Below are 23660 nucleotides of genomic sequence, written 5' to 3'. Positions count from 1 at the left end.
CCTATGAATAAATCAGGCTGCTTTCATCAAAACTTCTGAGGCACTCTGAATTTAAAGAGTACTCCATTAGCACATAATTTTGTATGAAATTAAATGTATGGGGCTAGTCTACCTTCAAGAACTTATGTATATTATTTAGCATCATTTTCTCCTTATTGAAGCTAAAGGTCTAGGAACATAAAGTACAATTTACAAGGAATTTTGGTACAGATACCAATAACTTACCTGAATACTTTAATATATAAAAAAAATGCAGTTCCTACTAAAATTAAAGTAAATGTAAAAAAAATAATATACACCAGTGATTAAAAACTTCATATTCATAGGGTTTTTTTAAAGGATGCTGTAGCAATTGCAATGTTTGAATTTCTATTCCTGGTGGTTGCATCAGGTATTTATGCTTTTTCTAAAGTTACTTGAAATGTCAATACAACTTAATTACATTAGAGGCAAGAACAATAGAACTACAAGAGACAGAGAGCACCAAAATATTGCATAACATGAATGAAACAAAGAAATCCTCTACGTTTATTCAAGTTTTTTGATAATACCATTCAGCAAAGAAGCTCAAAGAAGAAATATTGTGTGTAGTCATTTTTTCATGCTGGACAACTTCATAAATTGTTTATACTTTAATGAAAAGGCAGTTAAACAAATATTTATGTTTCATTGTTTTCATGCTGCAGGAAAGACTATAAAACCCAAGAAATGGCAATTTTACTTTTACACTCAATTGCCCAGCCAACTATCGCAACAGATAATTTACTGCATTTGTATACTTCATGCTACAGATACATACACTACAGTCAATTTATTGACAGGATTCTTAATCAAGTGCATTAAAATGTAGACAAACAGAATTTTTGTCCACCATGCTGTTTTAAATACGCAGTAACAATTTACTGCTGGGTGACTGCTTTCACCCTTAAGGGTTTTCAAAATTCACTCGTAGTTTGTTTAGAGGCTCAATTCTACTTCACTTTCACTATTAAGTATCCTCTGGTTTGTTAACATGGTTTTTAAAATACCAAGTAAGTAGTTGACAGTTTTATTTTTGTGATTTAGGATCCATGTCAGAAAGTCATACAAAAAAGGTCTCAAACACAAGCAGGAAAAGAGAAATAATGCACTTCCAATGCACTTCAAAATAGTCACTATGCTGGCTACTAGGTGGGTCTGCAAGGGCAGAACAATCTCCACTGTAGTCTTGTAGAAAAGGACAAACTAAAGCCTAGATTTCAATGATCTTAAATGATACATCTTCAATCATGCCCCAAGCACTTAATTTCAGACTTTCTCTTCTTCTGACAAAGCTCCTTAGCTAGTCTGAGCTTCTTTTCCTGTCTCAACTGACTTCACAAGATGCAGCCGTGAGTACCTTCAAGCTGCTTGTGCTGACTGGCCAGCAATGCGAATTGCTAGACAGCTCAATGAGGATTGATGTTGCTGGCCCACTTTAATTCCATATCAATTTGAGTCTTTCTCCTCTATTTAGCTTTGAAGATTCACAAAGCTTACGGGAAAATACTGTCCAGGTTTAAGTTTCTTTAAAATTACTAAGGATGTGTAAAAGCTATTGTTGGGACAGCAAGGAAAGTGGATGAGAGGTTAGTACGTAACAGCTGCCCAAATACTGAATAAGAAAAGGATTATGAGAAACAAAACATAAGTTAGGACCATCAAAAGAAATGTCAGCATTACCAAAAGAAACCAATCAAAACCCACAACAAACAAACAAACAACCTTCTCCCAACCCCCTGGAAACAATAAACAAGCATAATAATGGAAAACAGTAAAATTAATGCTAAGGGAAACTAGGAACAAACATTTCTACATCCTGTTTATTTTTGATCCTACAATTTAGGATATTTATTATTCATGATTCTTAGATCACTAACAGAACTTAGGGAAAACACTATTATTTGCAACTATGAGGCTGTTTATTTTCATGGAGTGTAAGGCTAAAGGAAGGTTATATAAATTTGTTTTGTTGTCAGTATGTACAAATACCACACATCAAACATTTCAGTAACTTGCTTCAGTTTTCTAGGAAGGGAAAAAACTCAGAAAAAAAGTTAAAATTATCAATAAAATGTATATTTCATCTTGCAAATTAATGATATGCGAGTATATATACTGAAAAGGAAGCTAGGAAGATGGGGAGGTGAAAGAGAAGAAATATCTGTGATGTTTTGCAAAACATAACTAAAGTTACAAGTACCTTAATAGAGTTCATACAGGCTGCTTAGTTTACTATTGTTAAAACTGACTCTATTTGAATTTGCAATGCCCAATTTTAAACTCAAAATACAGGATTCCAGAAAGACGTTTTACTACACAGTAATTCAATGCCAGAAGTGATGAATCCTCAGAGTTTTATTTTTCACCTGGTGAATTATGGGATAACCTAAGCTCTCAGCATTCTACTGAGACTGTGCTTCAATTTAGGTATTTTTAATAAGTCTTCCTCCCTTTTTCCTTGAATCTGGCTTTTGTTAGCCAGCACTTGCTAAACTGGAGACAACAGGGAATATCACTGAGTACAGCAATCCCAGCTGTAATTACTATGAACAGGTTGATATATATGCATTATCAGCTACACAATTCACTGGCTTTGGATGAATGAAGACAGAAGTATAGCAGAGATGCAATACAGGTGGGAGGAAAAGGAAATCAAGAGGTTTGATATTTGTTAACTTTTTCTGAAGTGGCTTCACTTCACAGACTGCCTTTGTGGACTCATGAGACTACAGATGATCATTTTGCTCATTAATGGAACAGGAAAGCAATGCAGAGCTGAGATGAGTAGTATCTGTGGCAAAATTACTAACTGCTGCACGTTTGGTCTTGCATATTCATGGAAGCTCTTTTCAGACTGGTTGTCTGAAGTTTATACTGATTTTAATATATCATGCTGTATAAAATACTAATACAATGCAGGGTATTAAGTCAAGTGAAAGGAGCTGTTACCCTAGAACACATAATAAATGACGTCAATCCAAACCAAACATTTCCTTAAAAGACCTCATATTAACCGCTTATGATTTTTTCACAAACCCACCTATGTGTGAATCCAAAAAGAAACATGATTCTGCACAAGAATACAAGATTAACAGGTGCTTAGATGCTGCACATATTTCAGCAGAATCTTCAAAATGAAACTGTCAATGCACCAGCTAGCAACAGTCTCTGAAAAACACAGCAAGCTTTTCTAAGACTCTGAGGTCACTGCAAAACAGAATTTCAACAATGATTCTCTTCTAGAACCAAAAAGTGCGGACGTTGTAGGCCTCTGCTGAGGATTTCCCACATCGTTGTTCTTGGGAAAATAGTTGCAAGTGTCTAAAAATTACATTGGATAGACTTCCTTTTGTGTAAACATTGTAGGTTCAACAGTAAAATGCTGTATATGAATATAGCAGTTCAAGAAATGTTTAGATTTTTAAATTAGTACCTTCTGAAGGTTATTTGTCAAATAATACCTTTACCTTGACTCATGCACACTCCTACTTATTGCTAACTTATAAAACTAAAACAAATTGGTATTTATTTGCACTGCAGAGAGCTGGTGCATCCAGTGTAGCCCATATTTTATGAGCAAAACCAAAGCTAGCTGTAATACACTGCTGTGCTCCAGACTAGATATTAAAGACCTGTATAAAGGAATTACATATTTAAGTTAAATTTATACTGTTTGTCAAAAACCTGTCTCACTACCTGCCCACACAGTCAGTATCTTGACCCTCTCCCAAAGAGCACTACACCATGTTTTTTCTTCTAACAAGCTCAGGTTCTGTAATCTTTCGAAGTCCTTAGAATGCTAGGACATCTTACAGACTTCAGTTTGTTTACTGTTGCACAGAGGGAAATTCAAATTATGAGGCTGATTAAGTAATTGACAGTTTAGAAGCAGCATGTAGTCTGTTCTTTGCAGTTGAAATGGGTTTCACTTGAATCAGGAACTGACTTAAGTAAGTGCTCTTCCTTCCTTTTCTTTTCGCAAAAAAATTAATTTAAATGACAAGGAAAGAAGAATAGAGAACAGATCTAAAAGAAAGGACTCTTCTAGCTGAAAGGTAGTAACCAGCTTATCGTTTTTCAAGTATTAGCTCGATAAGCTTCTGTGAAAATTGCCACCAACACTACATTCAGTGGTAGGCTGAAATGTCCAAGTGTTTCTCAGCTGCTACTTAGACTGTCATGAGATGTGAGCTGGACTGACGAAGAGCATGTTAACTAAATTACTTAATTAAGCTTTTAATATGCAATTTAAATACCCTCCACCAATTTTTTATTTTGAATGTGCAAGTCTATTTTGTTCACTATATTTTCATTGAACATATCACTCACTGGATCTAGTACCCTACATCAATATCAATTCAATATTCTTTGACTTTCCTAATTAAAGCAAACAAAAGAACTGCAATAACAACTACTATTTCTTTTCAGCTAGTACACATAAGGTGACTAACGAACTAGTACAATTTAATATATAGGAGAAATATTCATAATTATAGACTTTGTCAATAAAAGAGTGCACCAACTGTGCATATATCAGACTTCCTAAAGAAACAAGAATGCTAATCAGTTCATTAGGGGCCTTTGGGTTGTGATATTTAGCGACAGGATGTAATAGCTTGCTTGTCCATAAGCCTAATTGCACTCAGGATGAAAAATTACTCCCAACAAAGCACCATCCTTCCTTTTTCAGATTTCCTGCTGGTTTCTTTTTATGAGCTGCATTCCTTTCAAGAACGTCAGCATCGTTCAGCTTCCCTTGTCATAGGAATAAAAGTAAAGACAGGTCCAGGCTTCATCATGCTGTGCAGGATTATCTAACCTTTACATCAAACCTTTTTTGCTTCGTAATTTATTGAAGTTCCTGTTTTTCTGAAAGTGAGCTTCTTTAATTAGTGTATTCACAGACATTACTAGAAACTATACGCAACTTTACTATTCTGAAATTACTGCCTGTATGCTGGAAGAGATAGTAAGGTAGGGCAAACTATGTTCACAATATTTACTGACCAATATATTGGATTTGAATAGTCTAATACAATGAAATATTAATCATAGCTGGTTTTATCCATAATGATTTATTTTGAGTAAGACCAAATATTCATCTCTACCTGTTTCTGACAGCAGTCAATACCCAATGATTAGGGGAAACTTGGTAAGTATGGGATACTAATTCAGCGGATGCAGTACTTAATTTCTACCAGACTCAACACTAGGGATTTTTCTGAGCTAAAGCTGTCTCTGGACTACTGTATTTAATAGCTCCAGACATATTATCTTTAGCTAACTATCTAAGCCTTATAAGAAATTCATTTACATTTTCAGCCTCTACAACATCCTAAAAGTAAATGTTACAGTTGTTTGTTGTGTAAAAACACATTTCCATTACTAACTTTAACCTGCTGGATAGTATTTTACATGGGGTGAACCATGGATGTTTGTAAGACAACGTTCCTAACTTTCCTCCTGTAGGGCATACAAAAACACAAGTAATTTTACTATATTTTCAAAACTTTCTTGATTTACTGTCTTCAAAATCCTGATACATTAAAATATCCCTGGTGCAGAAACTATTGTCTACTGCTGCTCATTTTCACCACACTGCCACGTCAGAAGGTATATAGTAAACTTTTTGAGATAGGGTGATAAAAGCACTCAAGATAAGAGTATTTGAGTATTACTGTTTTGTATACCAACTTTTCTGCTTGTTTTTAACTATAATTGTTCTCAATTATTCTAACATAATGTTTTCCCTCCAGTTCTATTACTCCATAATCATTGAACTTCACTTTCTCTTTCATCAGCATCTGCCAGTACTTCCCTTTTGACATGAGTTTTTCCTTTTTTTTTTTTTTTAATTCATATTAATCAAGAAAAGACCCCAACCATTCCACTTTTGACCTAAGAAATTACTTTCATTCCTAATATACGTTGTTGAGAGATTCATGGAAATTCAGTCAAGCTCTACTGACTGTCCTGCCTTTATCTGCATGCTGTAAGACATCTGCGAGGGATGGCTTCTTTCTTACAAAACCCATGCTGACTCTCGCCCACCATATCATATCTTCCATATATGTATATATATTAGATTTTCTTGGTACAGAAGGCGACACTTACTGCTGCTATCTCAGATCACCCTTGCATCCCTTTTAAAAATCTCAAATGCTTCTTTTCTGTATTGATTCCTCTGGTGTCTTGGACTAATTAGTTCATTCAAGAACCTGTAGTCAAATAAGTTTATAGTATAAACACACCATGCTGCTGGGTTGCAACATATCTCTCAAAAACACATTAAGCTGGAAATAAAAGCTAGCAACAAAAACAAATAGAACAGCCTTGCCAACAAAATACCAGACCTGACAAAAAATTAGTAGCAACACTGAAAGATGACAGATAACTCAGAGTCCAGCAAAGGCCTAAAGCTAAGATGTAAACACTTTGGTTCAAGTCAGTCTATGGAAGAGGAAACTGATCCTCCAAGTACCACTATATCCACTTGGCCTCTGGGTGCCTTGCTATCTTTTATTAAATAGTATGAGATTAATCAAGAGAACTGTCTCCCGAGCCCCTCTGTCTTTGTATATAACAAAGAAGTCTTCCAGCTAGGTAATAACCTAACCACGCCTGCAGAGGAAATTCCAACCTATCTCTCTATCAGCTGTTACTTCTGTTTCAAGATGAGTCTCAGTGCCAAGCACATATGACCATCACCTGGTATGGACGTTTAAGAACATTTATTTCTGCTTTAAGTATCGTCATGTCACAATGCTTTCTTACAAGAGAGACAGGCAGTGAAGTTGGATCCAAGATTTGGAATAAAATGTGGGAAAAGGAATTTTGGCAAAAATAAGATCAGAAACCAGTTTTCACATGCTACGAATTTCACTTCTGAAATAAGAGAATTTCTTTGGTTCTGTGGTTGTGTGTACAAAAGCATTCAGGCTTGTAATGCATACATTAGAAAACAGATAAACACAGGGTGACAGACATCTTTTTCTAAGATATTCTTACATAACCCCCCCACGTCTAAGACTAAAGTGAAGTGCTTAACATTCCTATTATTATTAACTACTTGTCACTATGTTAAGAAACCTATACACAGTGTAAAACCTGACAGTAAGCATTTTACTCCTCATTCTATCCACTACAAATTATTTTTTTAATTGGGCTGTTCAGGTATTTAGATTTTGAGGGGAATGATTTATTTTTTTTTTAAAAATGCTATAGACTAGACAGAAGAAATGTAAAGTTTAAGGCAATGCAGTTAAATTACTAGTATACTTTTCAAAGGATATTGACATTTTTGCTACAAATTTATCGTGCTTATCTTCATGAACAGGAAAAGTCTGCAAATCCTTCTCAAGCTGTTGGAGTTGTCTCTCCATATGCTTCAGGCTCTTCTCCAGGTTTTCTGCTGAAACTAAAATACAGTACATTCATTCTGTTAACACCTTAAACAAGAAACATTATTTGTAAAACACATGAGTTAAAAACTTATCCAAATCAGCTTACTACATTGTTAGTTCTGAAATAAAAGCACACTGAACAAATTTCAATAAAAGATGAGGGGATCTCTCTCCAATGTTCAGTTGCCTTCACTTATACAGTTGCCTTATTCTGATCAGAGGAATGCTGCATTTTGTTTTATTTCTATGTCTAAGGTTTTGCACTGCAACAAGCAATTGCATAACCTTAGAAATACACATGCCAGTCTGTCTCTTCTGATTAACCGAAGGCCAAGTTTTGAAGCTACTCCAAGAACCACAAAGATTTCTTCAATCTCATTCTGTAACCTAAGACTCAAATCCCTACTCTGAAGGCAGGATGCCTGGTAAAAACAGAACAGAATTTGTCAAAGTGAAAGTGCCTGCCAAGCTGGAGGTAAGTGCAAGCACTTGAGACAGTGCGGTAAGAAAAAGAGAGACATCAGAAAAAGAAAACAGTAGTCAGAAGATACCAGGGATTCATAGAAGAACATAGAAAATCAGTAAACTTTCTTTATCAGGAAAAGAGAAATTTAACTATTTGAAGCAATGAAAGTTGAACACTTGATCTGTAAATAGCTGTTTAAAATATCAAGACCATAAGAGTAACCTGAGGATAAACCCCTGTCAGCATATATTCTATCTCAGTTTTATATTATTGAAATAAATTGATACTTTTTCCTGATTGTTTATGAAGTAAATGCTACATTTAAATATCTTACGAAGATATCAGGAAATAAATTTCAACTGATTTCAATAATGTATTCTTACATGATTGTCTGTTAAGTAAAATTAACTTTTAGACTTATATAGATAAGAACATGCTCTGAATGTTATTGAGCCCACAAGACCAAGTTGTTCATTGACTATAATGCATGTGTGCCTGACCACTCTCTCATATCCTCTGGACTCCCATACTCCTTTTTCAAAAAGGCTCCTGATATTTATATAGGCAATAACTAGATTTCCTCACCTTCTGCCTTTCAGGTTTAAAATATCCTTGTTCTTAAAGTTTCTTCTTTTGATTCAGGTTTCCTAATACTGTGATTATTCCAAAAGGCTCTTAATCTGCTTCCGTTTTAAAACTTTCCTGCATAGTATTTCAGGTGATGACTCATCAGCCCTTTTAATGTTTGCATTACTATTTCTACAGTTCTCCTGGAAATACCTTATCTGATTATCTTATGATGAAATATCCTTTTTTTCTTGGCCAATGGTCTTATTACAGCATCAAGATGCATGATCTTGTACTTCATACTATTGATTTTCGTTTCTTTTATTCTGCTTCCTAAGGATCATTCAGTAATGAAAATGCAATCCCCCCATCTCAGCTAGCAAAGCTGTCTAACCTTTCGTCAGATACGCTCATTGGCTTAATACCAAGATTTTTTTTTTTGCCAAATTCCTTGTAGACAGTAATTTATGTTTCTTCTGCTTTTTATTTTAATGAATATTCTCCCATGTAACATATCAAATGCTTTCCAGAAGTCAACATAGAATTCATGTGTCAAAAATAAAATAATAGTCAAAGCTAGCAGATTAGCTAGCAGATTAGCTAGCTACCAAAAAAAATTTTCATTTTACGCTACTCTCATTAACCTCTAAACATTTGATCATTCTATAAAATTTCATATTATTAAGATCAGATAGATGTGTAAATGCCCAAACCAGTCTTTTCTTCAAGAAACTACCATTTCTGTAGTCCCACAACATTACTATATCCACTTGGTATAAGTGTACTTAATAAACTTTTAGTTCCATATTTCATTTATCTCGGATCGCAGAAATGGAAACTGATATTTACAGTATCAGAACATGGTACTTTAATTTTTTTCTTCAACAAATTTCTACAAAGACATTTTGCTCCCTTCTCCCTCATATCCAGATCATTATTCTTTCTTAAAATTATAGCAATATTTCATTTAGTTTTCAGACTAAATCTGTTTTATCTTAAATCCTATAAAAAATTCTCCAAAGCAAAGCAATATAACTTCTGTGCTCTCTCATTTATATTGTTGTAAACACACAGAATCACACACACAGAATAACCAGGTTGGAAGAGACCCACCGGATCACCGAGTCCAACCGTTCCTACCAAACACTAAACCATATCCCTCAGCACCTCGTCCACCCGTGCCTTAAACGCCTCCAGGGAAGGTGACTCAACCACCTCCCTGGGCAGCCTGTTCCAGTGCCCAATGACCCTTTCTGTAAAGAATTTTTTCCTAACGTCTAGCCTAAACCTCCCCTGGCGGAGCTTGAAGCCATTCCCTCTTGTCCTGTCCCCTGTCACTTGGGAGAAGAGGCCAGCACCCTCCTCTCTACAACGTCCTTTCAGGTAGTTGTAGAGAGCAATGAGGTCACCCCTCAGCCTCCTCTTCTCCAGGCTAAACAACCCCAGCTCTCTCAGCCGCTCCTCATAAGGCCTGTTCTCCAGGCTTCTGCTACTTTTTTTCTGCTACTCCAGGCTTCTGCTACTTCTGCTACTTCTGCTACTCCAACCTTCTGCTACTTTTTGCAGTAGATATTTCAGAAATTCTGCATGTTGCCCAACCTGTATGACAATTTCCTTGGATGGTTGCAATCTCCATATCAAGAGAATCTTCCTCTTACCTACAGATATTTAACTTCCCTTGTGCTATTTTGGCCCTTATGCTCTGAGAGGTGAGAGTGACACACTGATCTTTAGCCTGACGCAGAAAACTATACCATGTTATTAAAATAAAATAATTTCTGAAAATATACTATTGCTTATGCCATTCAAACATATTGGACTGACAGAGAATATTTACTGAATAATTCTCTAAAATTGCCAACTTGCTAGTGATATAGCATTCAGCAGTAAAATTAAATGACAAAATAAAGCCAGAAAAAGGCCCCAATCCAACCAAATACCCCTCTCTATTGTGAGATGCTTTAGAGCAGTAATAAAGAAAAATTCTAGAGGCAAAATATAAGAAGGTGTCTGTAAACACCAGCAAAGGTCCGAAATATTCAGTAACAGCAGAATAAGATCTAGTTGGATATACTCAGTGTCACAGCAGACTGAAAATACAAAATTTAGGCTTTACTTCATAGAATCAAAAATGAATGGTTTGGGTTGGAACGGACCTTAAAGATCATCCAGTTCCACGCCCCCTGCCATGGGCAGGGACACCTCCCACTAGATCAGGCTGTCCAAGGCCCCATCCAGCCTGGCCTTGAACACCACCAGGGATGGGGCATCCACAACTTCCCTGGGTAATCTTCTCTCATGTTGTAATTTTCTTTTATCTTCTACAGCCATTTCCTTTTTTTTCTTGCCTGTTTTTTTAGTATGTGTGGCATACATAATACTCTCATTGAAATCCTTTTTCCCCTAAAGGACGGTGCCATTGCCTTCACTTTGCCTTCTGTAACCAAAGCAGACTCCAGTTGCTCACATGAAAGCAGCAGCTCTCTAAGCAGTATTTAATCAATTTTCTCCTATTTTGAATTCAAATATAAGCACACCAATGTAGTGTAATGCGTAAATAACGTGTAAGCATTTTGGTACCCACACAAGAACCCTGGCCTGCTAGACTTTTTATAAACTACTTCTGAGAACCTCTTGGGTGAAATGCAGCCCGGCATCCATCCCCTTTTTACGATGTACAGTTTGAGTTCAGAATTTGAAAATATGGGCAAAAGTTGAAAATAGAAACCTCCAAATGACAAACGACTCACTAAGGGTCAGTTATTCATCCCTGGATTGCTACTAAAGGAAAGGAGCAGCTAAAGCAAGGAGAAAAATTGGCCAAGCAACAGGATATGGTACTTGGCCCAGCACAGGGAAGTAAAATCCCCCAGTGCCACACAGCACAGAGTGGTACAGTGCAGCAGTCAACTAAGTGTTGCCAAGGAACAAAATCATCTTATAAAAGAAATCCAATTCGAATGAAGGAAGAGAAAGAAGACTCTTGCATCATTTGCTGTTTCTCTCACTGAAGAGCTCTTGAGTCTCATCACCTCTACCCTTGGGGACCCAGACCATGAAGTACTGTGCTGACTATGTTTTACTGTATATTCACAGCTAATTTAAGATATGATTGTTAATAACTAACTGCTTTGAATATGCAGTGATAGTGATTAATAATGATTAAGAATGAGCCATTAGAATGAAATTTTAATTAATATCAGTCTAGTAAAGTTTAAAATAAAAGTTTAAAACTGACCAGATTTATCAGTCATCACTTCAATCTCTAACTGCCTGAGACAAATATATAGGTAATGTGATACACAAGCCCACACATATATATAAACTTGCAGTATTTCCCTACTCATTAAAATAAAGCTTTCTTGCTTTCAAGGTTCCATACATCTGCTCAATATATTCAGATTTCTATTCCATTGCCCTTTCCATCATTTCAAGGTTCCCCTTACAACGGATTAATACATAACCCATTTGATATTTTTGTTTTGTTTTTTAGCAGATAGATACTTTCCCCCAACAGCGTGTCAATAATAATCTCTTTGTCTGAATCTCACTATCACTTAAAATGCTATAAAGCAATGAAATCTCTCAGTAACATCTAGATATTTATACCCAGCTGAATAAATATGAAATTAAAAGTATTGAACAGCTTTATCTGAGTCCTGATCTGTCTACAGATCAAACTGTCTACATGTTTAAATAACTGCACCAGGGACTGGCCATGATATTTAACTGTTGGATCACTAGAAGATGATAGAGAAAACAAAGCTTCTTTTATGGACTATTGACTGACTTCAATGTCACATTAGGAATTGAAGTGCTGCTTTGTAAAAAATGCACAAATACTCAAACTCTTGTGCAATATTTGATGTCTAATTCATGCTTGTAAGAGAGGTATATACATCTGTGTCTTAAAGAAACAGAATATTTCACTTACACTTTAGTAGTTGATTGCATAATTGTATCTTAAAATTACTTGCTGAATAACAGTACTGTGCACAACTTAAAGCCAGACATTAAAAGAAATAAGAGTTTATTCACAATTAATACATAACAATGCTGCATATGTTCCATTAGCTTTTAAAGTCAAAATTTTTATATTGTGAAATACACTCAGACGAAAAAACAACACAAACCACACAACAAAAGGTGTGTTTAATTACTTATTTTCAACCAGGTTTAATGCAATATAAAATGTTTCATATGGGAAAATGTTTGTAGCATGCTGATGTAGGAGATTTGTTGATCCATTACAGGTATAGACAGGGGTGCAGAAAATAACAATAAACACAAAACTGTATTATTATTTAAAGGATACTTAAGCACACCTCTAAAAATTTCCCATGAATTTCCCTTTGCAAATACTTAATGCACCTGGTATGTTATCTTAAATGGTGCAGTAGCACAATTTTATGTCTCAAACAGTACGTTTCTGGTAAATATATATTTTTCTTAGCCTAAGATTTTCAAGATTAGAAAACAGCTCCTCTTCAAATAAATGAAAAAAAAAGTAGCCATAAAATAACTTCCTTTTTTAGTCTTCTGTAAGAAACTCTTTCATACAATTTAGTATTTGCAATACTTTTCTAATCCAAGTACTGCATTCATGGATAAATTTATACTTTATAACTTCCTATACTGCTTATTGTACTACAAGATTGTAAAAAGAATAACTAAAACCATTACATGCTTTCTCAGTCTTGAGTTGACTTTCTAATTTATTCTTTTAAACTACAGTATATCAAATCCCTTTTTCCATATGTATTGCTTTGTTTGCCATTACTTTGTTACTCTTCAGTATTTATTTTAAAACCATTACTTTACAGACTGAAAGCTGAATCAAACCAAATTTCAATTCCTATTACTGTTTATTTCTTGACCCATAAAATTTAGTATTTGCTATTTTGAGCACCACATTTATATAATCATTGCTATAAGCAATCTAACTCTGTCTTAAAGCATATAGCTGGGGTTTTTTCCACAAAGGAAAATATGTCTCATGAAAGAAATTCTGTAACCTTACTCTTTTGATAGTTAGGTACATTGATCCAATTTCAAAACTAATTTGTACTCACGGTAATGTAATTACATGAAATATTTTTCTCTTCTTTATTACCCACCCCCACACATGTCCTCTTCCTGATTGTGATGTTCTAATCCTCCTCTGCATTAAGAGCAGCTCTTAATTTGGTCTCATCACCTCATTTCGCTAGGAAATTTCTACTCCTAGTAACAAAAAATGTTTACTGAAGTAACAGTAAATCTGTAGAAATTGCAATGTGTAGAACTGTTCTCCAAATGCAGAAGTTCCTTCACAAAATTAAGTTCTGCATTCTTGTTTATACAGTTATTTCACTAATTGTCATTTTGTCTGATTTTGATAGCAATTTTAGATCCAGCAAAAAATCAAAGTCTTCACTATTTATGGTAAAATCCCTGAAATTAAGTCCATATTTCTTTTAAGGTTTGTTTCGGGTTTGGTTTTTTTCACTTAATGTAAGGAATGCTTAGTTTGTTTAGTTGCCTCCAGACTAACTTGCAGGAGTATTCAATAGCTCTAGCAAAGCATATATTCGCTTCTTTCCATATAAAATAAGGCATAAAATAAGGTTGATATCTCCTATGGATCCTATCTTAATTAATAACCAACAGGATAACAGATCAGGAAATAACAAGTTCTCATAGATACAGTAATAGAAGACTTTCACTCAGAAGATCATAGAATAGTTTGGGTTGCAAGGGAAGATCATATAGTTCTAATTCTCCTGCAATGGACAAGAACTCCTTCCACTAGATGAGGTCGCTCAAAGCCTTATGCCTCACGGTAAAAATTTTCTTACCAGTATCTAATCTAAATCTACCCTCTCTCACCTTAAAACCATTACACCTTGTCCTTTACTCAATCCCTGATAAAAAGCCTCTCCTCACCTTTCCTGTAGGCTCCTTTTCAGTACTGGAAGGCTGCCATAAGGTCTCCATGAAGCCTTCTCTTCTCTAGGCTAAATAAGCTCAACTGTCCTCATATGGGAGGTGCTCCAGCCCTCTAATCATCTTTGTGCCCCTCCTCTGGACCCACTCAATCAGGCTCATATCTTCCTTAAGCCAGAGGTCCCAGAGCTGAATGCAGCACTGCAGGTGAGATCAGAATAAATCCTGAGTTTTCCCTATAGAGTAGATTCCTGAAATATTATGACTGCTACTACTAGATTTTGAGATACAACCCTGCGTGTTCCAGAAAGTTGCAAAATAAGCTATTTGCCATATTATTCACCTGACATTCACATAAATCTTAGCATAGCGACTTTCAGCCATATTTCATAAACCTAAAAACAACTTTCAAAAACCTAGCAAAAACACAGCCAAATTGTACATCATAAGTGAAGCTACCTACCTAATAGCTGAATTAATTCAATTAATATTTGAGAATGAACAAGGATACTGTTCTTTTTTCAGTACTATGAAGAAGTCTTTTTACTCTCTTTCTGAAGGGCCATCAAAAAAAGAAAATTCAGGTAACAGATACAGAATTAAAAAATGACCTCTAAAAATGGAATCTGATTGACATTTCTGAATGGGATACCATTCCACACCGAGTTCACTACAAAAAAACTAGAAACTTGTGTAATCTGCAAGATACTGAAACTAACTGTTGATTTTGGTATTGATTGAATATAATACAGTATAGAGTAACTCATGATGTTTGCAATGTTTTCTGAAAGCACAAAACCCATCACCCAAACAAACATAACAAGTCTGACTACCTGAAAACACACCCTATGAATTTGCTACTTAAGAAAAAACAATGCAGAGCAGGAACTGTTATTTAATAGAGTACTGAGAAATTTGCCATACATTTTTAGAAGTACTGTAATAAAAGAAAAGAACCCTTTCCTTTTGATATATAGATTTCCTATGGCACATATATTAATATTGTTCTCTAATGCTACCATAATGTTTTTAAACTATGTATGTGGAGGTGGTTTTAATGAATATAGTTTAAACAGTGCATTTACGATTTTGGTCCTAGCTTTTTTAAAAAAAAAATAAAATTAATTACCTGCAAAAAACTGAATAAAGTTTCAAAACTGAAAAAAAAATGTTTAAATTACTTGTAAAGCAATAATGAATTAATTACTTTTAAAGGAAGGAAAACCTGCAGTATTATATTGCTATTACAATATACAAGGAAAACTCTACATACTGTTACCTGTAAGGTCTGTGCAAATTAGAGTCAATCAAGTAAAACAAAAGCCTGAATAAATGTAATAGAAATATTTAGAATACAATAAAATAAGGAATCAGTAAAGTGTTCTAAATTACCAAAATATTTCTTGTCTGGAATATTAATGGAAAAGTGGGAAAGTCATTATGTTCAAAAGAAGAGACAGTTTTAATTACATGAATCTTCAGGAACTGTCATATCAGTAAGCTCATTAGCTGCAATGAAAGTTCCTCCTGCTGATCTAAAAGCACTTTAAAATCAGGGTTTTTTATACTTCAAAGCAAGAAGGTATCTTCAATTCATGTACTGTAACAGCAAATTAAGCCTACTTCTAGTATTACAAAAGTAGAAACTAAAACTTTAACATGTAATAGAAAAATGAAATTAAATACATTAAAGTACGCTACAATTGCATAGGTCACATATCCCTTGCTGCTTGCCTTTCAAAGTTACATTTTATAAAAATGAACTTTTATTTTCTAATACAATAATTAATTTACACATTGCGAATGTTTTATCATTTATAAAATACTATACAATACGCATCAGCTTCACAAGGAACAGACCCTGTTGGTGCTCTCAAGTCTTGCAAGTTATGTTTAAAGCTTACTGTATGACAATTACTGAACAATATTTTATGAATGAAAGGAGCAAAAAGATACAAGGTTTGCTACAAATGGCCTGGCTGATACAAGGAAGAATTCTGAAAAGTATCTTTCAAGTACCTCGTTTAAATAAACTTGTAGAACACTAAACACTCGCTTGATGGTGATCAAGCCAAAACCAATAAAGACACACCATTCATAGTATAATTCCATTTTTATGCAGTGTGTTCAACAAAATTTTCTGTTAGTATTATTCACACGGTGTTTACACATCTTTATAGCACATTAATTTTGATTAATAATTTAAAGGCCACTTGCAAATAATACCTTTCTACCACATAAAAAATGTGAAATTATTGTATTTGCAGAAATGAATTTGCAGACAAGAAATAAAAACAGCTCATAAAAAATAACTTGAGAGAAAAGAGTATTCTTATCAAACTTCATTGATTTATTCTTGGGAAATATTTTTTAAAATTACTTCCGAGTGCAAAGTTCAGTGAAACCATGAAAGGCGTGATATTCCACCACCTCTACAAGGCCCTAACCTTTGTTAGGACAAAAGATTAAGAGCTGTTTTTAGAAAAAAAATACTGGAAGAAAGTAAAACCAATACTTATCACAGAAAAACTGCGGTATTTTCACATTCAACAACTTTGACCAACAAAGTAGCTTCTGTTTGAACAGAAGCTTCCTAGTGGATGACAGGGAAAAGCCAGGCTGGCTGAGTGCCTCCTGTACTATCAGCAGCCTGTAAACCCCAAGCATACCCCCAGCAGTTTTCCAAATTCATTGCAAGTCTGAATTGCCTCTGAAGAGCACAATCCAGGATGGATTATTCTTGTTAAGCACTGAATACCATTTCTTGGAATGGAGAAGAAACTCTAAGCCTCCAAATATCCAAATTCTGTTCTAAAGCAACCAGTATTTTTCCTGGAATAAGCATATTTGACTGGCTGATCTTCAAGAGAAAGGGGTTTTTTATGACTTACCATCTATCCCTAGCAGCCATAATGATGCCTTGTAACACTTGCTGTGTTTCCCAGCTCACTGTAGAACCCTCAATGCAAATCTTTCACAGACATTCTTGGTCACCTTGTCTTCACCAGCATATCAGTGTTACATCAGAACTGGTGAGTCCATTATGCAGGATCACAACCACAGATTTACAGACTTATTTTTTTTTAACTGGCCTTTTGGTAAGCCCAAACAAAACCAGCTACTTCATTAAATATTTACTGTGCAAAAGTTTGTGTGTATTAAAGCAATCAGCCTCATAAAGATATACCTCTGCAAAAGTACTAAAACCCCCATGAGCTGAAGTCTTTAGGTTCTTCAGGATTTTCCAAAATTCCAGAGCAAGACATGTCTTTCCAGACAAAATGGAATTTTGCAGGTAGGGAAACAAGTATAAAAAAAACCAATGATATGTAATCCGTTTCATACAGTAAAACTGAAATGCAAAATACATCTCATAATACATTTAGTTAAATCCAGTGTGTAAAGTTAAAAACACAGTCATTGATTTCCATCCTACAACATATTGAGTGAGATCAAAGATTCACCTAATCAAGATCAGATACCTAAAAAAGAATAGAAAACCTGGACGAACTGATAATTTTACTGGCTACTTTTCAACTGGTCAGTGTTTTGTACCTCAGAAGCTTTCCAGGAGACAATCAGCAGCTTGACATAAGATGACTGTCTAAATTGAAACAAAGGTTTCTAATAAGGAACATTTTAGTATTTCTGGCTGATATACAAAATTCAACCACAATACAGCCAATAACGTAGTAGTAATTTTAAAAAAAAAAGATAATAAAAAAGGTGGACAGTTAACAGTGGTTTCTATGAAAACAGTGCATAAAATACTAAATTTATATACAGCAGAAACTCCTGCTATTACGAGTACAAATAGTAAGATGAAAGGCTTCAAGTTTTTGACAGCTATTTAAAAATGCTTGAACTTCTAAGTGGTTATAATGCACCAACTAAAATTGGAAACTTTAAGAAATGAGATAGCACAGAAAGCGAACTCCATGTGACTGACCAATATCTCAAGTTGTCTATCAGCAGGAGGTTTTGCAAAGCTGTAGTTTGTGTCAGGAAGACCGAGTAAAGCATAAGAGTGACACTGTACAAAGCAATACAGATAAACAGTGATATTTTCCAAACTGACATAAACTAAAAAATTATTAAAGGAGTCAACCCATCCAATCTTCTTCTCCTGCGAGAGTATAACACTGCTGAGGTGGCATCAATTTCTAACTGCATGCTTAGTCAGTTTAAACTACTTAAGCTGTGATAAAATATGGAGAATGAAGTCTTAATTTAGAAATTACTGACAAAATTCTGCTGCTGCATATATTGAGATTTACCATATTCTTTGCTGTACTATGAAGCAATAAAAAGATAAATTTATTTTTCCAGACTTGCAATGCTACTCTTGCATGAAAAACATGCATGAGAAAGATAAAACTCTTCTGATTAATGCTTGGAAGAATAAAAATTAAATGATGCTATGAGTGCATTTCTGAGTTATAAGACACTGAGTGATTATACTACGCAGCCTATAAAAGTTTGAAAGGTAGAAATAGTTGAAGATCTGTTAATAGAAAAGAACTTATTTTAAAAGAAGAAACCTCTTTTGGGCAGTGAGTTTGGAAGATATATTAGAAGAAATGTAATGCAAAATCCTGTACTAAATATTAGAGTACTGAACAATAAATACTACTCTTCAAGACCACTTGCAGCAGCTCACATTATTGACATATGCTATAGATTATGAATGTCCATTTCTAAAATAACGTTAATGCAAAATAGACATAATCTGACATAAAATACACTGCAATGCACGTAGAATCAAAATGTTTAGTTAGTCATACAAACCTTTACTAGCTCTATCTAAATGCTGAAAATCCTCAACAAAATTCAGGACATCCTGATAGCTTTCTTCACACACTTCCACAAGAAAATGGAGCAATGTTGTTTTTTGATCTGCTGATTTTGTGTCCTTCAACTAGAGAGAAAAACCGTAATATTAAAACACTGAGAAAAAAGTTATTTCTAATTATTTTAATTACTTATGTATATTACTAATGGTGAACCCAAGAAAAGTAAGAATAAATCATTGAACAGGCAAAGCTCTGCTAAAGAAAATCCTAATTAATGAGCTATTTCATTTCCCCCCTTGCTAAAAATACCTTTAAACACCATATTAAATAATTTTTAATTTTAGGAGTTCTGTACTCAGAACCAGTACATATTTCTCCTTTTAAAATTTAATTATTTGAGCAATATAGGAGTATTTGCAAAACTGTGGATAGATTCATGAACATGTCAAAAAAACCCCAAAACAAACCAAAAAAATAAAGATCTAACAATATATGACGCACATATCCACTCCATGACATCATTTCCTCATGTGTGAAGCTAACTCTAGCCTAACAATATTTATGCAGTGGAAGCTACAACCTCAACCTACACAAGTTCTTATCATTATTAATTCTCAATAGCGCAAACAAGTTCACAGGCTTCATTGATTAAAATTTTTTACTTAAGCACAAATTTTTCTTTCTGAACACTTTATATGTATAAAATTATTTTAAGCCCAGACATTTTTCTTTCTGAACACTTTATACGTATAAAATTATTTTAAGCCCAGACATTTTAAAACTTGCAGCTACTTGTGCAAAAACACTAACAAGTGATAACCTGTAAACACTCTTCTACTTTCCTGTGTAGTCTGCCATTTCAGCCAGTCTTTTAAATCATCAGAGAACTTTTTTGAAACAGAAAATTACAACTAATATGAAAGTGTTTCTTCACTACTTAAAAACTATTTCTGCATAAAACAATTTAACAGAAAAAGTATCTACATGCACAGGCAAACGCAAAGCATGCACACATATAAAGGGCTTCCAAACTGCACACAGACTTGTACAAATGAGGATCGGGGGAAAAAAGAAGTCTTTAGTGTGGTGTTAAAGCTAGCACTAAACAATAGCAATGCTCAATAATAAAAGATTAACTACAGCAACAAAGCAGAAAAGAGAAATACCTTCCTTTCCAAACAGGATTCAAAACCAGACACAGAGTTATACAGGGATTAACATTGAGTAAGGGACTTGGAGCAAGATCAATCCCAGTGTAAATATGCATACTCATTTATTATTTATATATATATATATACACAAATATATATACATATATACGTGTGTGTGTGTAAATATATATATAGCCATACTTTTCCCAAGGTTGCAAATTTCTTACAAAGACTTTTTTCACACTTTTTGTCCTTCCCAGTATCCTCAGAGATCACTTAAAGGGCATTTTATTGATCTGATTTAAAAACTGAATTAGGGTATTTAGTCTGCTTTTTCCATACTGTATTTAAACGAAAATAGAGAATTTTGGCTGGTGTTTATCACTGATGATGATATTTCATACTTCACTATAATAAGTCAGTGATTATTATCAAAGATCAAAATGATACTATTGTAATAAAAATTATGAGATCTACTCTTCCAAGATGTATATGATCTCCTTCCAAAGAGTGGATATGTAGTAATGTGAAACGTAATTTTTAAAAATACACAGAAAATGGAACATAAGTATCAACACACAAAAAAAAAATTCCAGGGACATTACTGTATGTAGTATTATAAAATAAGTATTGTATGCAGTATCATAAAATAAGTACTTCTTATTGTACTGGGAGTGTCCATGAGAATTTTCTTACTATTTGAAACGGCACATAAAATTTCCACAACGTGAATTCATCTACTGTTAAAATACATGGATTAAACAAAAATTAGTTTTTAAAAATAAACTAGTGTAATAAACATGCAAATAATTTTAACATATCAGTATTTTATAAATGATTGATTATTAGCATCCTAAAATATCTCTCTTCTGAGAATACACACACGTTCTTTGATGTAGAAGAATTACTATGGTTCAATTCTACATGATGCAGTGAAAAGGAAAGATGTGCAATTGTCTTCTGCAAAGTGGATAGATAGTTCATATAGTTCGCTATGCATAGTTGGGCACCAATGAAGAAGAGCAGATAAATTGTATACGCTTCAAATAATACAGAAACCAACATCTTTGAAGGTCAGAATCACTGTAAATTTCTGAATTTCTCAGAACCCCTATTGAAAACTGCTAAACAGTCTGCAGTTTGCAGCTTTCTAGTTTTGAGCCAAAAGGTATATTGGTTTGGGTAGGGTTTTTTTTTCTTGTTTTAATACTAATATTTTTAATAGTTGAACCAATTTGTTATTCTCAGAACAGAGGAGACTAAGCATTAACAAACACACTACACATAGTTAAGAAATTCTCCAAAATTATACACACATATTTTTACCTCTGTGTTTCCAGACAAAGTGATCTATCTGTGTAAGACAATTTCATAAGCAGTGAAGGCTTGGTACTCATGGATTTCCTATATGAGGCCACAATTGGATGAGGCAAATTAGGAAATGGTGACTACTACCCTGATACAGATTGGACTGGATAGTCCAGTGCTACCTTTAAAACCCAGATGCCCAATACTGAAGCAAGGAAAAAAAAAAAAAATTGTAATAGAAATCGGGTTTCAATTCTCCATCAAATCTGCTGATTGGAATGTCATCGTGTATCATGAAGGAAGAAAGCTGCAGCTGATATGCTGCTTACCCAAGTCTTTTCTGGTATTTGTCTGGGATGATATGGAAATTTAACATTCTCAGACAATACTAGTTGTATTAATTCACTGCAAAAGTAGGAGAGTAAGTGCAAACTCTTCCCAGTGATTCTCCCTCCAAAAACTCATCAACCTTCAAACAAATCAGTAGCTGACTGTAGGTTGCAAAATTGTCCTAGAACACCTAATGGCAGAGACCTGAAATTTTGCAGACAGTCTCCAAGGTTGTCATAATTACTTTGTCTCCCAACAAAAGCTGTAATAGTTGGTCTTTCTTTCCTAATTACAGAACGGTTTGGCTTGGAAGAGACCTTTAAAGATCACCTAGTCCACCCCCTGCCATGCGAGGGACATCAATATGTTGAACAACCATTGAGGTTGCATTACCTTCTTCCTAGAACAGTTTTTAAGCACTGTGGTTATTTACAAGCTAGCAATCTGAAATTATGCCAAATCAAATATATGTGAAATCTTTGTTATTGGAACTTCGTTTTTTCACTTGCACAGTCCTTAATTAATTAAACATATTGACACATGTTCATGCATAGTTAATGAAGCCCTGGAAGAAGTAAACCAGTACCACCATTCCTAATCATATTACATGACACAATGTCAAAACTACACTGTACTAAGCATTTTGATCACAGGGAGCAAATTACCTTTTCCTGGTCCTTATACCTTTGTATTTACTTTGCCAAGAGATCATTGGGAGTGATCAGCATTTCTCCATAGCAGAAGGCTGGACTAGATGCCTACTGATGGTCCTTCCCATCTGAATTATTCCTCAATTCCAAGAAAAATGCACACACTTCCCAACTAGTTAACTAAATACTCTATTCAATATATTATTATTTAGCTCTTTAGTTGGCCTCATGGCGACTTTTTTAGAATTTTAAGTTTACCTGAATTTCCAAAGCTCTCCACAAACTTCTTCGCTATGAAGTTCTTAACTGCCTTTATAGTGAGAAAGTTTTCTTAACTTTTAAGAAAACACCTTTTGTTACACAGCAAAGCCTTAGCTACATAGAAAATGTGTTCTAATGCCTTATCATAAATTAGTAACAAAGGGCACTTAACGTCCTCCTCATGTTCCTCTCCTTTCTTTGCTAAACTAAATAAACCTAAATACTTTTTTCTCAGTTTAGAAGTGTTACATGTTACTAACATCTGAATTCTCACCAGTCAGCTCATATATTTTCTGCAGTAATTGAGACAAGACTTTCACTGAAAACCTTATCAGCACCAAGTAAGCCATAGATAATTACTGTCTTTATAATACATAGAAGGTCCACTGAGAGGCATTTTTTCCTCTCCAACAGAATGTTGTAACCTCCTGTAAAGCTAAATAACCTGTAAGCATGTAAATCAAAATAACTATGAGATCCTGGAGTATCAAATGAATTTAATGACAGGGCACTGTAGAGTTAGCTAGAACTTAAAGCCCATTTTCTAGAATTCTGCTTAGTCATTCACTCCTTACTTTCACAATCTGCACACATCAATTCATTTTCCTACGAGCAGTGCTTCATGATAGTTTTTAAAATTCTCATCTTCTAGATCTTAAATTATTTCTCCAAGATAATTTTTGATCCTGTTCCGCAAAATGTCTGTAACAATCACCTTCATATTGTTTTCTCAAACATTTTCTTTTATTGTTACCTTGTGCATTAAAAATACAGACAAGATAAGC

The 23660-nt window shown here is 34.4% G+C and overlaps 1 protein-coding gene across 2 annotated transcripts in view; it reads right to left on the bottom strand.

Moving 5' to 3' along the window:
• The window catches only part of DIAPH3 (diaphanous related formin 3), a 220033-nt gene that overhangs the window by 79457 nt on the left and 116916 nt on the right, over positions 1 to 23660 (bottom strand). Inside the window, exons 22-23 of one of the 2 annotated variants that reach the window (XR_011339412.1) lie at positions 19171 to 19300; positions 7318 to 7438 (exon numbers count right to left, since the gene is read on the bottom strand). Coding sequence is in view for 1 of the 2 variants with exons in the window: in XM_069880558.1 (XP_069736659.1) it covers positions 7314 to 7438; positions 19171 to 19300 (255 nt within the window). In the remaining variant the exon portion in view is untranslated. Of the gene's footprint in view, positions 1 to 7313; positions 7439 to 19170; positions 19301 to 23660 lie in introns of both variants that reach the window. The other variant, XM_069880558.1, reaches the window with a different exon arrangement.

The sequence above is a fragment of the Phaenicophaeus curvirostris genome, chromosome 1 (genome assembly GCF_032191515.1).
Source record: "Phaenicophaeus curvirostris isolate KB17595 chromosome 1, BPBGC_Pcur_1.0, whole genome shotgun sequence".
Taxonomy (NCBI): domain Eukaryota; kingdom Metazoa; phylum Chordata; class Aves; order Cuculiformes; family Cuculidae; genus Phaenicophaeus; species Phaenicophaeus curvirostris.
This window is presented reverse-complemented; position numbering and strand designations above follow the sequence as displayed.